Here is a 14,592-nt window from a genome sequence, read left to right as displayed (position 1 = left end):
GCTCCTTTTGTGTTTTCAGCATTTTCGTGTTGCTTTGTATACAATTTTAATTCTACAGGTTTTATTCAACCTTCACAGCATAGGTTTGGCAAAAAATGACCAGTGCCAATGAAAACCAGAGCTGTACACGTTATGTTTCAACTGTATACTTACTACACAACAAAAAGATACTGAGATCATTAAACATAACATCCCAAATATGTTAAAAACTTCCAGCTTGTGCCAGAAAGTACACAAATGTTAAAAGTTGATAAAACAATTTAAATTCATCCTTATTTTATGCAAATAAAACTGCACAACCATAAACAACTAATTTTTCTCAAAGTGTGTGTATTTTTTTTCTATTTTTCATACCTGTTTCTTTATTTTTTTATTTAAATACTATATATATATATATATATATATATATATATATATATATATATATATATATATATATATATATACATAATTGGCATTTAGCATTAAACAAAATTCCATGAAATTAGTATCAAATATTGCTCAATGCATCATCCATTTATGTTTATCTAAAACACCCCCATTTAAAGATTTGTGCCAAAGAAGGAGAAAAAAAAATGTTTTTCATAAATCTATTTATTATATAAATGTTTGATTAAACAGAGTCTGGCCTATGAGACGTTACATAGCCAACCCAGTTTACCCAATTTTAATATATGCTTTTTTCTCAATTTTGTCAATGTCTTGTCGGTTTTTTGGGGGCGGGTTTTGTTACCTGGTTTTTAGTGCGGCTCTCTCTGTCCCTGATGTGCTGGGTGACGATTCTCTCCATCTCCTCCCTCAACATGGGATACTGAGCCAGCTGTGAGTACAGAGTGTAGTGTGTAGGTAGCAAAAACACACACGCCAACGGTCACAAAACTACACACAAGCTCCATTAAACCACTACATTTCCATCTCACTGAACCACAACACACAGTTCCACCAATACAACAAAATATGTTACAGAAACATAATAAAACAGGTTATGTTTTAAAGGGTTTATCCCAGACTCTGCTCTAGTATCTGCACACCCGGAGCAGTGGGTGGGTTTGAGTTAAGAGTGTATTTTATGTGCAAAATGTCTATTTGTTGCCAATATGGAACAAATGCAGAAGACTAGTGCAAAGTCTGTGATATTACCACACAAACACAGAAAAAAAACAATGTTTCTGGCAGAAAAGCTTCCTTTTCCCAGCACACTGTGGGTCTCTTTTTCCATGAGCTCATTGCAAACCCACGAACACAGACATTGGTGGGCCTCCAATGTGACACAAACACATTTGGAGAAGTGTGAGGAAAAGAAGAAAAATCAAAACCAAAATCACAGCGCAAGAGAAAGAAAAATATACGCTGCATTCTTGCAAGTTACAATGCATCTTTCATATCTGTCAGATGGTGCAGAGAGTGAGTGGATATCAGTCGACCTCTTTCTGGTTCTCAAGTTGATTCACTGCTTCCTGGGATTTGGTCCAATTACAAAGCAGACTGCAACCAAAATGAATAGATGCCTTATCATAAGGGGACACTATCGTCAATGTTTAAGTGTTTCTGAAGTTGTTCTCCGCTAGATTTGTTTCCGAATTGAAACAGAATGAAATACAAACTGTCCAATTATTGCTTGCGAACCATAACTAGGCATTGCTGGTGTTTAAACAGTGGCCATGGGCTTAAGTAGAGGCAATAAAGTCAGAAAACCTGGAAAAGAGTTTTTGCACTTCTGGTTTTCTTTGGAAGTTCCTTTAGATGCCTGAAATATGGTTTGTAATAAAATAAGCTGAAAGGATTTCACATTTTGTTCTAAGACATAAAACAAGTCAGAATCATGAATTTTGGAACTTTTACGTTTGCTAACGTGGCTTAATTAACAACATCAACATTATCCAAATATAAGGACTGCATCTTGTGAATTCACTCCGATATTTAATTTTTTTTTGTGAAAACCAATAAAATAAAACATGTACCAATAAACTGTAGCTATTCAGTGTCGAAGCAACTGAAAGCAGCCTTTGTGCTACTGGAAAGATGCATTGCAACTTGTCAAAATCTGTGTTCAGTGTCTTGAAAAACTGACACCTTAACACAAAACTAAGAAATAACTGTTTTTACAAACGAGGCAGCAGGCAGAGGCACTCACTGTGATTCAGACTGACATGCAATGCAAAGGAGCAGGGAGGGAGGGATGGCAGAGAGGGTGATGGAGGAAGACTTCAAACTGACCCCTTTGTGGATTTTCCCAACCACTGTATATTATAATACAGTATCTTTAAATACAGAATGTCTCTGAAAGTGAAATCAAGATAAAAGTGTGACAGAGAAGAGAAATCCAAAGGAGGTCACGCTGTCTTTTGGTCATTTGCTTTGCAAGGAAGCAGCCGGTTCAAAGGGTTAAGGACAACAGGATGGAGAAGAGAAATAAAAAAGGAAAAATAAAGAGACGCTTGAAGTCAATTAGTCAGAGTGGAACTACACAATCAGTCACTCCACTGGATCAAATCATACCGACAAAGACAGAAAAGAAATGCGATTTTAACCAACTTAAGGGTTTTTAGACATGAAAGAAAAATCTCTAACATGCAGGTTGAGAGGCAACAATTGTTGAATTAATGTTCAATATAAAGGCCAATAACTGACAGAAAATAAATGACAAAGAAAGTTTAATTCAAATGAAGACTGCAGTAGTAAGATCTGGAGTAAGGATAGACCGATATCTGCTGGCTGAAGTGACATGAAGAAGTGTATTTACTTTTATCTGCAAATGTTACAGTCAGTTTACATAAATTATTTAAATGTCAATGCATTGAACATTTGCATATTAGTGCTTTGTGGCAAAACTATTGCTGTGACTCTTGGTATGAGGATGAATATACTAATATAACATTAATTGTGCAGATATTTAGGATTCCTATAAGAAATGTTTATTGATTTTGAGGTGATCCCTTGAATTTTTCTTTCATCGAGTAAAACTTACCTAATCCTAAAAACCTAATTTATCCAATACAGTGGTGTATGCACCTTTCCTTAGTTTTGCAGATATTTTGTCATAACCAAATACCTCCAAAACTAATGACATTCCTTGTCTAGTGCTTATAGGCAAATCTATTATACCAAGTAATTATACCAGATCAAAATCCTAGTGGGCATGTTAGCATGCTAATGTTAGCATTAAGCTTTATACAAGCCTTTATACAAGCCGTATAGTTTTTGTTTATGAGAGATATATAAATTACATAATGCATTATATTTTGTGAAGAAGTGCTATATAAAAGTGTTGATGATCATAAATAAATACCCTCAACTAAAAAAAAATATAAGTATAATACATTTTTTAAAAGTATTACATTTTGTGAATAAATTATACAGAAACAACAAAAATCTAAGTCAGCATTTATGGCTTTTAGGATTTAGGCTACTGTAAGTGTAAATCACATCAAACTAAGCTCTTAAAATATTATATTGGGTTCAAAAACTATAACAAAGCAGTTCAGGACAAACTGTCTGTTTTCTCTAATATCAATACTTGAATGTTCAGCCATCGGTCTACCCCTACTTGTGTAATTGACAGATAGTGAAAGTGGCTCGGTTCTCTTTGGCATGTTACCTTGTTACTACACTTTCGTATGGTGGAGGTGAGCTCGCTCACTACCATATCTATACACTTCAGTGTGGGCTCCTTCAGCTTTTGGATCTGCTTTTTCACTATGGCCTCAAAGGCCAGGTCAGGGGTGAACAGCCCCGTCCTGTAGGGATAGGCAGGGGGCACGGAAGAGAGGAGTGAAAAAACAAAAAGAAAGAAAACAAACAAAAAATGTGGAAGAAAAGGAGAAGTAAAGAATTGTAAGGGGGCGTAAAGGAACGGGCAGAAAGTGAAGGCGTGAGACGAAAAAACACCAAAAGGAGTGAAAACAGAAAAAGGGACGAAACACAAATGAGGAAGGTAAAAAAAATTGAAAGTGGAACAGAAGAAACAACAGATTTAAGATAAAGAGGTGTGGAGGTTGGGGAGGATAAACAGCACAGAAGGAAGAAAATGCAAGTGAGACATTTGGTTTCCCCTGAAGCCATTCTAAAAACAGGACAGGAGTCTTCTGGAGTCTCTCTCTATCAATAAGGAGGAAACAGAGAGAAGAGACGAGAGAAAGAGGAAGAGATAGAGAGAGCTCCCAGCCTGCACAACTCCTCCAGCCAAAAACTCCAAGCGACGCTCCGCGAGACCGCAGCTGTGCACCCCAACGTTCAGCCAAAACACCCTGATCCCTCCTGGTGTTGACCCTTTTCTCCACCCGTCCCTCCTTTTCCTCCGACTATAAGCAGGAGTGTAATCATAACATTTATTATCCCAGAAGGCCTCCAGGTTGTTGCAGTCCAACCGCTGTTAAAATTGTTTGGTCACAGTGGATCAATTTGGATAAAAGACTACTGCTTTTTTTTTTGTCCGCACTCACAAGTGTCTGTGGCTGAGAGAGCGGCCCCAGAGGCCCGCTGAGGAGCAGTTAAAGCATAATCGTCGTGGCTCCTGTCTGCTGCAGGTGCACGGCTGCAGCCTCACGCACAAGGAAGTCTGGGCGCTGAGGTCATCCAATATGGCTGCCAAGAAATGACTGATGATAAACATGTGTACACCTTTGGGTGTAAGCAAAGGTAAGCAGATTCAAGGTTCTTAAAGCAGATAACTTGCTTGAAAACTACTCAAGAAACGTACTAAATCAACACCAAAGTGGTGAAAATATTTTCTTTACAACAAAGCTTGCACAGAGAACGCCTCGAGAGGGGACAGGAAGTTCAAAGACAACTCAAGCTGTGTCCCAAATCAACACTAAATACATGCTCTCAGTTATATTACAACATCTGTAGGACCTACTGTATGGTGCTTAATTGTATTATGTTGTGTTCAGAGTAGTTGGAAAAGTCATCTTGCTACATTTTACATTCAAAGCAGTGGAAGTGTTTAGAATTGTCATGAAATGTTCAACAAAGTCTCACAAACCGTTTCCTGTCCACTGTGTGTTGGCAGTTTTATTATTTCGCAGCAGGGAGAAATTTAAAAAACATTTTAACTGTGAATAATTTCTTCTGTTTCTTTGTTTTCCCAAGCTAAATTCTCTGTATGAACTGCAGGTGTCTGCCAGAGTACTGCAAGCCCGTTGGCCGTGTGTGACTTGATTCGCTGCCCGGCTTAAGCATCAGGGACATTTTTAAAAAATGTTATTTTATGATGTTTTATAAACTAAAATGTGTTATACGAGTAGCAAAGTCCTTTAAGGAATAACTCAGTGCTTAACCTGAGTGAGTGTACGGTTGAGAGAGAAAGCGTTTAATGGTTATTATAAAGTTAGCAGTAACATTATACAACGTTGAAGCTATTTGTTGGTGGATAAATGCTATAACTCCTCAAAGACCTAAGCCAAGCTCCTGTGTCTTACCTGCCACCTGCTGATTAAGGTTACCCTGCAGAAACCCTAAAGTGAAATGTACTGTTAGTATATTTTTCCATGTAGATTAACACACTGATGTAAGTCTGTGCATGTGTACACTGCAAAAAATGGTGTCTAAAAACAAGATAAAAACACTAAATCTGAGGGAAAAGGTACTCAAAATGAAGTGAAATTATCTGTCCACGCAAGATATTTTCACTTGACAATATTTCTTGAAATAAGATTGTTAAATCTAGAAATAAGCATGTCTACAGATGCATTTAGAAGGCTTAAAATAAGCAGAAAATGCTGGTTTCAAGATCAGCTTACTTAAAAATAAGTTTTTTACAGCTCCAAAATAAGTGAAATCTACTAAATATAAGCAGAAAATGCTGGATTTAAGGTGAGATTTCTTAAAAAGTAACTTTTTACAGCCCCAAAATAAGTGAAATACACTATATATATATATTTTAAGAGGAAAAAAGAAGGTCCCTACCACCGACATAGGGTACAGTATACATGTAAACAAGATGATAACGATAAGATAATTTCTTAGATAAACAAAAATATAATCTGTATGCATAAAATGGAGAATGTCTTGCAATAAAGTATTTTCCTTAGTATAGTGTATGTTAGTGCATGTGTTAGATGTTTACTGTTAGTAAAAATAGTAAAACACTCATTTAGACATTTAGTATATTGTACATACTGTTAGTATGTATTGTGGAATTTTTGACACAGTGGAAAATCATCCACTTCACTGTGCGACAAAGCCTCACTGAGGCCACTGTAATTGTTCCTTTTTAAATGTACAGTACTGTGCAAAAGTTATAGGCAGGTGTGAAAAAATGCTGAAAAATAAGAATGCTATCAAAAATAGAAAGGTTAATAGTTTATCTTTTTATCAATTAACAGAATCCAAAGTTTCCCACCTTCCTAAGACTTTTGCACAGTAGCCTACTGTATGTTACAATAAATCATGACAAATGTGCTAATCAAAATCATAAACTCAAGACCTCAACACTCGAGCTCTGACATTTAATCTTTTATAGGCAACCATATTTTGATGACCGCTCAGCCTCCACACTGGTTTTTCTTCAGCACAGCTTTCTACCACGGCCAGCCTGTCCAGCCAAACCCGTCCTGGGCGCTACAGTAGGCAGGCAGGCAGGCAGGTGTACCGCGGCCCACCCTGCCGCTCCAGGTGTCCCCTCGCTGTCCATACAAACAGCGAGGGCTGGAGACAGCCAGGTGGTTACAGTAACAGGGAGTGAACAGCTGAGGGACTTTGCAGATGAGGGTTGAATACAGAAAAAAAAGTGCTATCAACTGCTTGCTTTGGGTTTTTTTTACCTTCTTGGTACACTGCCTAACCGTATTGACTAGCTCAGATATGACCATGTCCACACATTTGGTGCACGGCTCTTTAATCTTCCCAATCTGCCTTTTCACAATGGTCTCAAAGGCCATGTCCGGGGTGAAGAGGCCAGTTCTGCCCGACAGAGAGAGAACCAGCCACAGAGCCAAAAAAAAAGGAGGATGATGGAGAGAAAGAAAAAAAGGAGGGAGGAGGGTTGGGTAAAGAGAAGAGTGTTAATTGTAAAGAATTACCCTCCATTTCTAACCTTTCCCCCAAACATAAACAGACACAAGTTAGGCAGAGAGAGGGAAAGAGAATGGAGCTACAAATCAACATGTTCTTGAGAAAAATAAGTTATATAAACTAATTTAAATCTGTACTTTTCTAAAGCAAATATCCAGCCACGTTGTTAAGAGTTAGCATGTTTTGCAGACAGCTGGTTCGTTATTAAGGGGATTGAATGGGATCTCACTTAAAATTGAATGTATTTAATCTATTTTCATGACAGACTGACGTTGGGAATTTGCTTAAATGTGAATTTTAGCAACCAAATTAAGGTGGAAAAAGTCTGTAGACCACCCAACAATAACAGTCAATTATTAACAAATGTCCATCATGGAAATAAAAGAAATACCATTTACTTCTACACTCCTGCTTCTCACTATATCCTGTTATTATCTGATTCAGACAGACCAAACACTGATTTAAATACATTCTGGCACCAAATATAAATTGAAATGATTTTTCTGATGTATTCGGCCTTATTAGATGATAAAGCATATATATACACACACCGGCATGAATGGAAAAACAAACAGAAAACGTATGGAAAGGCCACAGAAACATGTGCCGTGCAACCAGAAGTCACCTATCAGATCCCAAATCTTGTCTAAGTGCACTGATGTGATTAGTATTCAACAGAGCGCTCAATCTCAGCATAGAGGTCTTTGTGATTAGATAAGCAAAGTCAGTTAGATGCAGTCTGACCAGCAGAGGTGACCGAGATGGAGAGAGAGAGAGTGAGAGAGAGTGAGTGAGCGAGGAGTGAAGAAAAGAGGGAGGGAAGCGGGGGTGGAGGGGTGAGTTGGAGGGCGGACGTGCCTGATTCCATGAATGTTCTTTATGGCGTAGCTGATCTCCTTACGGAGCTCTTTCTCATCAAATTCCATCTGAAAAAGAAACAGAGACAACAGAAGGATTAAGTATAAACCTTTCTCTCTCTTGAATCCTCCATTCTTTCTCCATTACTTTCAAAAAACATATGCAAACACTTATAAAATACCTTTCTTGGCTTATCAATTTGTGTAAATTAGCATTTATGGTGGGCTTCTTTTTTTTAAATGACATATGACAAACACATCACCGACACATGCATAAAGTGGATATGACGCCATTGACTGTTCACCAGAAGAACGGACTGTTAACTTGATTTAAATTATGGTTTTCTCTTGATTTGATATATTTGGGATAATGTAAGTACAGAACTCAATATATGACATAGTCATTTTTGGGCATTTAAATGTGGAATAACAATAAATCAATTGATTGTGTATTTATTACAATAAGCTTACAACGGATCAATCCTTAGTGGGGGGGGGGGGGGGGGGGTATTTTTAGGTTTTTGTTTTTATAGGTTTGTGTCTGAATGTGTTTGTATTTTGGAAACACACATTTATGTTTGAATATTGTATGTGCATTGTAAAATTTACGTTCTGCTAATAAAAAAATAATTCATGAAAATGTGGAAAAGTGACATTATAAGCGGTTAAATTTGGAGGCGCTGATAGGCTCTGGTTAACTTTAACCAGAAGCAGTCTAGCTGTTTCCCTCTGCTTCTAGTCTAGTCTTTAGGCTTTCACTATACTGGATAATTTCATATTCATGACTTTAGAAATTATTGAGGGAAAAAATCTCTCATTGGTTGGCCTGGTCATAATCCCATAGACATATAAAATTAACATGGGTCATAAGTTGACTTTGTTTTATGGGTCCAAAAACTAAAAATGTTGGAAACCACTGAATTACAACACATATCCGTGACTAAAATATCCCTGAGTTTTTTCCTGAGTCACACTTCCCTCCCACAAATTCGACACATTACTACATAATATAATGTTGGAAGTAGGATGTATGAGATGATATACTATTATATTCCAAAGTGTCTTTATTACATATAAAGACTTTCACTTTTATTTACTGCAGTGCCACATTCTTTCCCACTTTGCTCAACAAAGGTTCATATTTCCTTAGCAACATCAATTACAAACATATAAAACATAATGATTTTATGAGCCAAGCTTCTGGTTAGGAAGCAACCTGCTGTGTTCTCTCATTGGGAAACCGACGGGGTGTTTCTTCTGAGCTTCAGTCACAGACAGTAAGATTTATATCCTCAAAGGGAGGGCGAGAGAGGACAGAGGAGAGGAGTGGATGAAAGGAGGGAGATTAAGGAAGGAGGAAGGACGGGTACGGGTAAGAAAGCAAATGTAAAAGGGGTGGTGAGTTAAAGCGCTTAGAGAGAGGTGGATGAATAGAGGACAGACTTGGGTTGAAGATGATGTGAAAGGTGAACAGAGAGGATGTGGGGGAGGGATAATATGTGGCTGGATATGATGACGGAGCGAGAGTAACAGAAGGAAGGTGAGGTGGGGGAAGTGAGAGTGAAGAGACGACACTGGGAGAGGTTAAACTGAGAGAAAGGAAACAAGGAATGTTTGGGTCGGAAAAGCCCAGAATCAGAGTCCTGAAGGGGGCCCGCTCTCCTTCTGAGGCTGGGAAAGGAAACCCAGGAGGAGACATACAGTAATCTTTACCTCTATCTATTTTTATTTATTTTTTGGTATCCGTTTGTATGTTATGCTAAGGTGTTTGTATGTTATGTATGGGCTCTTAACCCATAAGAACCCAGTAATCCTTAAAAAGGAAAATTATGGGGGATATACCACAGAACAAGTGGACCACGTAGAACACATTTATGATGTTTTAAAAAAAAAAAATACTACCCCTAAATAACAAAGATCTGTGATGTGACATATATGTTACATTGGGCGTTTATGGTATTTATGATTATGATATTTCTTATTTTTAATTGAATAAACTAGACACATTTTCTGCTTACAGAAACATACCTTTGCCTTTTTTTTTGCATCTCCACCACATATATAAAAACTGTGACATTAATAGTGCTGTTGAACAACAAATTCCATTTCAGATTTGTTTTTAAGTAACAAAATAATAATAAATCGACAATAAAATAAATGAATGAATGAATGAATGAATGAATTAATTAATTAATTAATTAATAAATATAAATAACACTGCCTCATTTGATGGCTTCTCAACAAGCTACTGTAGCTGTAGAACATTGAAAAACACACTTATGTACTTGAGGAAACATACATGACTAGAACATTTAAAATGTTTGTGACACCCGTGTCACCGTGGGTTCTTATGGGTTAATTTTATTGTTATTTTGTTGTAAGTGTTGCGTCATGTCTTGTGGTTCATGTTTGTCAGTGTCTATGATTGTATATGTGTTGTGACTGTATTGACGGTTGTTGTTGTTGTTGTTGTTTTTGTTTTGTTGATGATCTCGGAGAATGGACAATTTGTTTTAATGTTTGGACTCCAGGAAGAATAGCTATGCTAATGTGCTGGTGCTAATGGAGATCCAATAAATAAATAAATAAATGGCAGGAGACGCACAGAGATGATTGTCGTTAGGCGAGATATGATGTCATATTTAACCTTTTCACAATAAGACAGTTTCACACAGTTTTTATTCCCTTCACATTTTAAGTCACTGTGGATCCTATTTTGACTATGAACATGTTTTATGTCAAATAAAATCCTCACACTTACTCAAAAATCTTTTTTCCCAAAGACTAAACTGACTCTAATGCCACAGGGTCTTCAGAATCTCTGAAATATTTACAGCTTTAGAAATGGTGCATTTATGGTTTAGTGGTTGTGCCAAAAGCTGTAAAATGTCAGCATTTTGGAAATCCCATTTATGACTTTGCAGGGTTAAGGTTTAGTACTATATTTTGAGATATGAGGAAGGGGGTGTTGCAGTTTGTTTTTCAAAGTTGAAGCATGAAATTTAAGTTTCATTCACTCTCCCCACCCCAACAATTGTCATATAGTTTCTAAATAAAATGATAAACTAAACACAACATCTGGCTGACACACACCTTGACCAGTTCGAAGGGGAAGCGTTCGTGAAAGATGCGGTTGATCCTGGCACCACCCGACAGCTCAGCTGTGTCGATCTGGTCCCCGGAGCCCTCTATACACTTCTCGAAGTCCACAGAGAACTGCTGCACCATCCTTTAGTGAGGCAGAGATGTATCAATTAATCTATCAGTCTGTTTTTATCCAATTGAGCAAATTTCTGGAATAATAATTCTGAAAAATAGACAGGAATGACTATAAAAATCTATTTGAGAGCAACATTCTTGATATGATTTGTCTGCAGAATATTGTGAATGAAGAAGAAAAGCTCAACTGTCTCAATGCAAGGCACCCCACATCTTGAGTTAATGTATCTACTCACTGGAGGAGAGCCTTGGTCTTGCGAGACGGATCGTCGGGTCTGAAGTTCTTGTACTCCTCCACCTCCTTCTCTATGGAGAGAAGCTGACCCTGCAGCTTGGCCCGCAGAGCCGGCAGGGTGTCCCGGATGTGGTTGGTCAGTTGCTGTGCAGGTCAAAGGTCAGAGTTAGATCACTGGGAATATCGGAATTGTTTTAATAGAACCGCTGGAAAATACACGGCCCATGAAATGACATATTCGAGGTCCCACACCTTCTTAAACATCAAATTCAAGGAACTTTCAAGGCCCAATTATCGCTTATTTAAGAACCCAACGTGGCAAAGCTTGACACACAGATCAAGGTTGATTACTGTAAAAACACTGAGAAATCACAGGTTTTATAGAAGTGCAGAGACAATGTTTAAAAATAATGCTTGGAAGTCTCAGTTTACATGTTACAGTTACATGCATGCACACATCTTTGGGGCAGGTGCCACATGTAACAATGACATAACTGCAGGAGACATGCATGCAGACTGTGTAATGCAGCTTAATTATCTATGTTAAGTGAATATAAATATCAAAAGGAACTTACATGTATAGTCTTGCACAAAATATACATTCAAGCACCTGTGATGTGTCCCATGTCTATTTAGGTCTATTTAAAAAATAAGTCCTTGATTTGAATGTAACTTAGTACATTTACTTTATATAATTTTGAGATACTTGTCCTTTACTTGAGTATTTCCATTTTATGTAAATCTACACTTCTACTCCACTACATTTTGGGATAAATATTTTATTTTTTACTCCACTATAGTAAGCTATAGCAGCTTTTGTTACTTTTCAGGTCGAGATTTAACATGAAAAAACATGACAAATGTTTAGTGACAAGGCATGTTTCTTTAATTAAACCACATAAAAATATATCACGTAGTTAAAATTACCCCTACCTAGACAACAATTATCAATACAAGGATCAAAATAATAATGCAAACATATATTTGGAATATATAAAACAATCTGAGTGGGGCCATTCTGAGTACTTTTACTTTTGATACATTAAATCCATTTTGATGCTGATACTTTTGTACTTTTACTTCAGTAAGTGTTGAATGCAGGACTTTTACTAGTGGAGTAATTCTGCAGTGTTTTTACTTAAGTAAGGGATCTGAATAGTTCTTCCATCACTGCTACAGTCACCTCTGACCGTTGCTCTTGCTCTGTCTTGCTCTTTTACACACCTGATTGAGGCATTTCTGGAGGTAGGGAGTGCCCATTCGGTCGGCCAAGTGCCTGTATGCAGGGTGGGAGAGGAAGAACTTCCTCTCAGCACCCATAGCTGCATTAATGTCCTTTTTGCCATCAATGTCCTTCTGGCTCCTGTTCACCACACCGATATAACCTGGACACACAAGAGCCCCACAAGAGACATTTACCACACAGTCTGAAAAAGAAAAAATTAAAAAACCAGATCCAACTCTTTTTATCACTTCCTGGAATTTCTGAGAGCAGACTGGAACAGATTCAACACTTGTGGCCTGACTGTTAATTCGGCTGGAAGATAGTCTAGCTTTGCTCTAGAGCGATCTGCGATTGTGCTGGGGCTCTTTTTCATTTTCTACATGTGAACTGTGTTTGAGCAGCCAAACCAAAAATGAACAGCCCCTCCAGGACTAAACCGCTTAAAAACTGTGTTTAATAATGTTTAGCTGAGGAAAACCACATTTCAGGACACATGGGATTAAATGAGAGAATATAAAAGAAGGATGAATAGAGGAGAGAAGGGAAGGAAGGAGGATTTACACAAGTCTGCATGTGTGTGTCCAAGTTTTTAAGACAGAAAGAGAAAAAGGAGAGCTCAGGTCACGCGGATCCCATTTCACCTCCAGTTAAGTTTTCTCATGCATCACCCGGTTAAAGGCTGTTTCATGCTCTATAACTAATGCAACTGTGAGCCAGCAGCCTTGTAAATGTGAACATCCAGATTAGACAGAGAGAGACGGGGAGTAAAAGAAGGAGGGAGGGGGCGTAGAAAAAACAAAGGACATGGAAAATATTCAAAAGCACATGCCTGGGTCCTAACCAAGTGCAAATGGAAAAGAAAAGTACCACATCAGCACATTGCAATAAAGGGCAGCCCGCAAGATACACGCAAGCTCTTTTCCAACACAGTGTTTTTCTCTTTGCTCATTCCCTGCTTCTCCTTTCTTCTTGTCTTTTGATTTCTTATTCCTTGTTGTTTTATCACACCCTACTCCCTCCATTCATCCATCCCTCCTTTATCTGTTTTTCTTTCAGTGTTTGGAGTTTTAAACATCTTTGAGTATGACTGCCTCACTACCACAAGAGGGAAACATTGTGTCATTGCGACGGCCCTGAAGTTGAGAGAACAAGTATTGTGTGTGTGTGTGTGTGTGTGTGTGTGTGCTCACCCCTCCTGAGTGGAAGCAGCTTGTTCTCCAGGATGTCCTTAGCATCTGTCCCCTCGTCCATCAGGTCCAGCTTGGTGATCACACCAATCGTCCTCATACCTACAAGAACACACATAAATAACAAACCAATCCTGAAAAGATATAGTTCAAAACTAAAAAAAATAATAATTTCAGATGCTGTTAATGCATGATGTCGGTTAAAAGGCTGTCAATTGCTGATGCTAGTTGCATTTAGATCATTTGGTTAAGAAAAGGAACACTGTAAAAATATTTTAATACAAGCACAAGTCCTGCATGTCAAATTTTACCCAGAAAGCTTCAGCTTTTTTAGTATTTTTTTTAATATATATTTTATTTGCATTGAAAAGTAATACTGTAGTTACATCGCATATGGAAAAAATTACTTTACAGTAAAATTGCAGAAATAGTTGGGACAATACAGAGAAATATTTTTAAAAAAGACCAACTAATGCAGAAATACATTTTTCTTTTGGGTTTAAGAGCAAATGCATATATCATTTAGTCTTCAGTATGTGTGTGTGTGTGTCTGTCTGTCTGTCTGTGTGTTTGTGTTTGTGTGTGTGTGTGTGTGTGTGTGCATACACTCACCCTGAGGGTCGACCTCTTTGGCAATCTTTAAAGCGTCAGAGTTGGCCAGATCAGAGTTGGCCGGGGAAACAGCCAGCATCAGGCAGTTCTCCTTGGTGACAAACTGCATGAGCATTTCTCTGATCTGGGCCTCGATGTCTGCAGGTTGGTCGCCCACCGGCACTTTGGTCATCCCCGGCAGGTCCACCAGGGTCAGGTTCAGCACTGACGGAAGAAAAAGAGAAAGATAAGAGAACTGAAGAC

The 14,592-nt window shown here is 37.9% G+C and overlaps 1 protein-coding gene across 7 annotated transcripts in view; it reads right to left on the bottom strand.

Annotated features, from left to right (window-relative positions):
* dnm1a (dynamin 1a) overlaps positions 1 to 14,592 on the bottom strand; it is a 65,391-nt gene that overhangs the window by 34,815 nt on the left and 15,984 nt on the right. For 4 of the 7 annotated variants that reach the window (XM_059357545.1, XM_059357542.1, XM_059357539.1 and 1 more), the window contains exons 4-11: positions 14,350 to 14,553; positions 13,741 to 13,839; positions 12,550 to 12,710; positions 11,327 to 11,469; positions 10,965 to 11,100; positions 7,873 to 7,940; positions 6,765 to 6,903; positions 734 to 820 (exon numbers count right to left, since the gene is read on the bottom strand). In XM_059357545.1, the coding sequence (XP_059213528.1) occupies positions 734 to 820; positions 6,765 to 6,903; positions 7,873 to 7,940; positions 10,965 to 11,100; positions 11,327 to 11,469; positions 12,550 to 12,710; positions 13,741 to 13,839; positions 14,350 to 14,553 (1,037 nt within the window). Of the gene's footprint in view, positions 1 to 733; positions 821 to 3,598; positions 3,738 to 6,764; positions 6,904 to 7,872; positions 7,941 to 10,964; positions 11,101 to 11,326; positions 11,470 to 12,549; positions 12,711 to 13,740; positions 13,840 to 14,349; positions 14,554 to 14,592 lie in introns of all 7 variants that reach the window. The other 3 variants (XM_059357543.1, XM_059357540.1, XM_059357546.1) reach the window with 1 other exon arrangement.

Source organism: Centropristis striata, chromosome 19 (genome assembly GCF_030273125.1).
Source record: "Centropristis striata isolate RG_2023a ecotype Rhode Island chromosome 19, C.striata_1.0, whole genome shotgun sequence".
Classification (NCBI taxonomy): domain Eukaryota; kingdom Metazoa; phylum Chordata; class Actinopteri; order Perciformes; family Serranidae; genus Centropristis; species Centropristis striata.
This window is presented reverse-complemented; position numbering and strand designations above follow the sequence as displayed.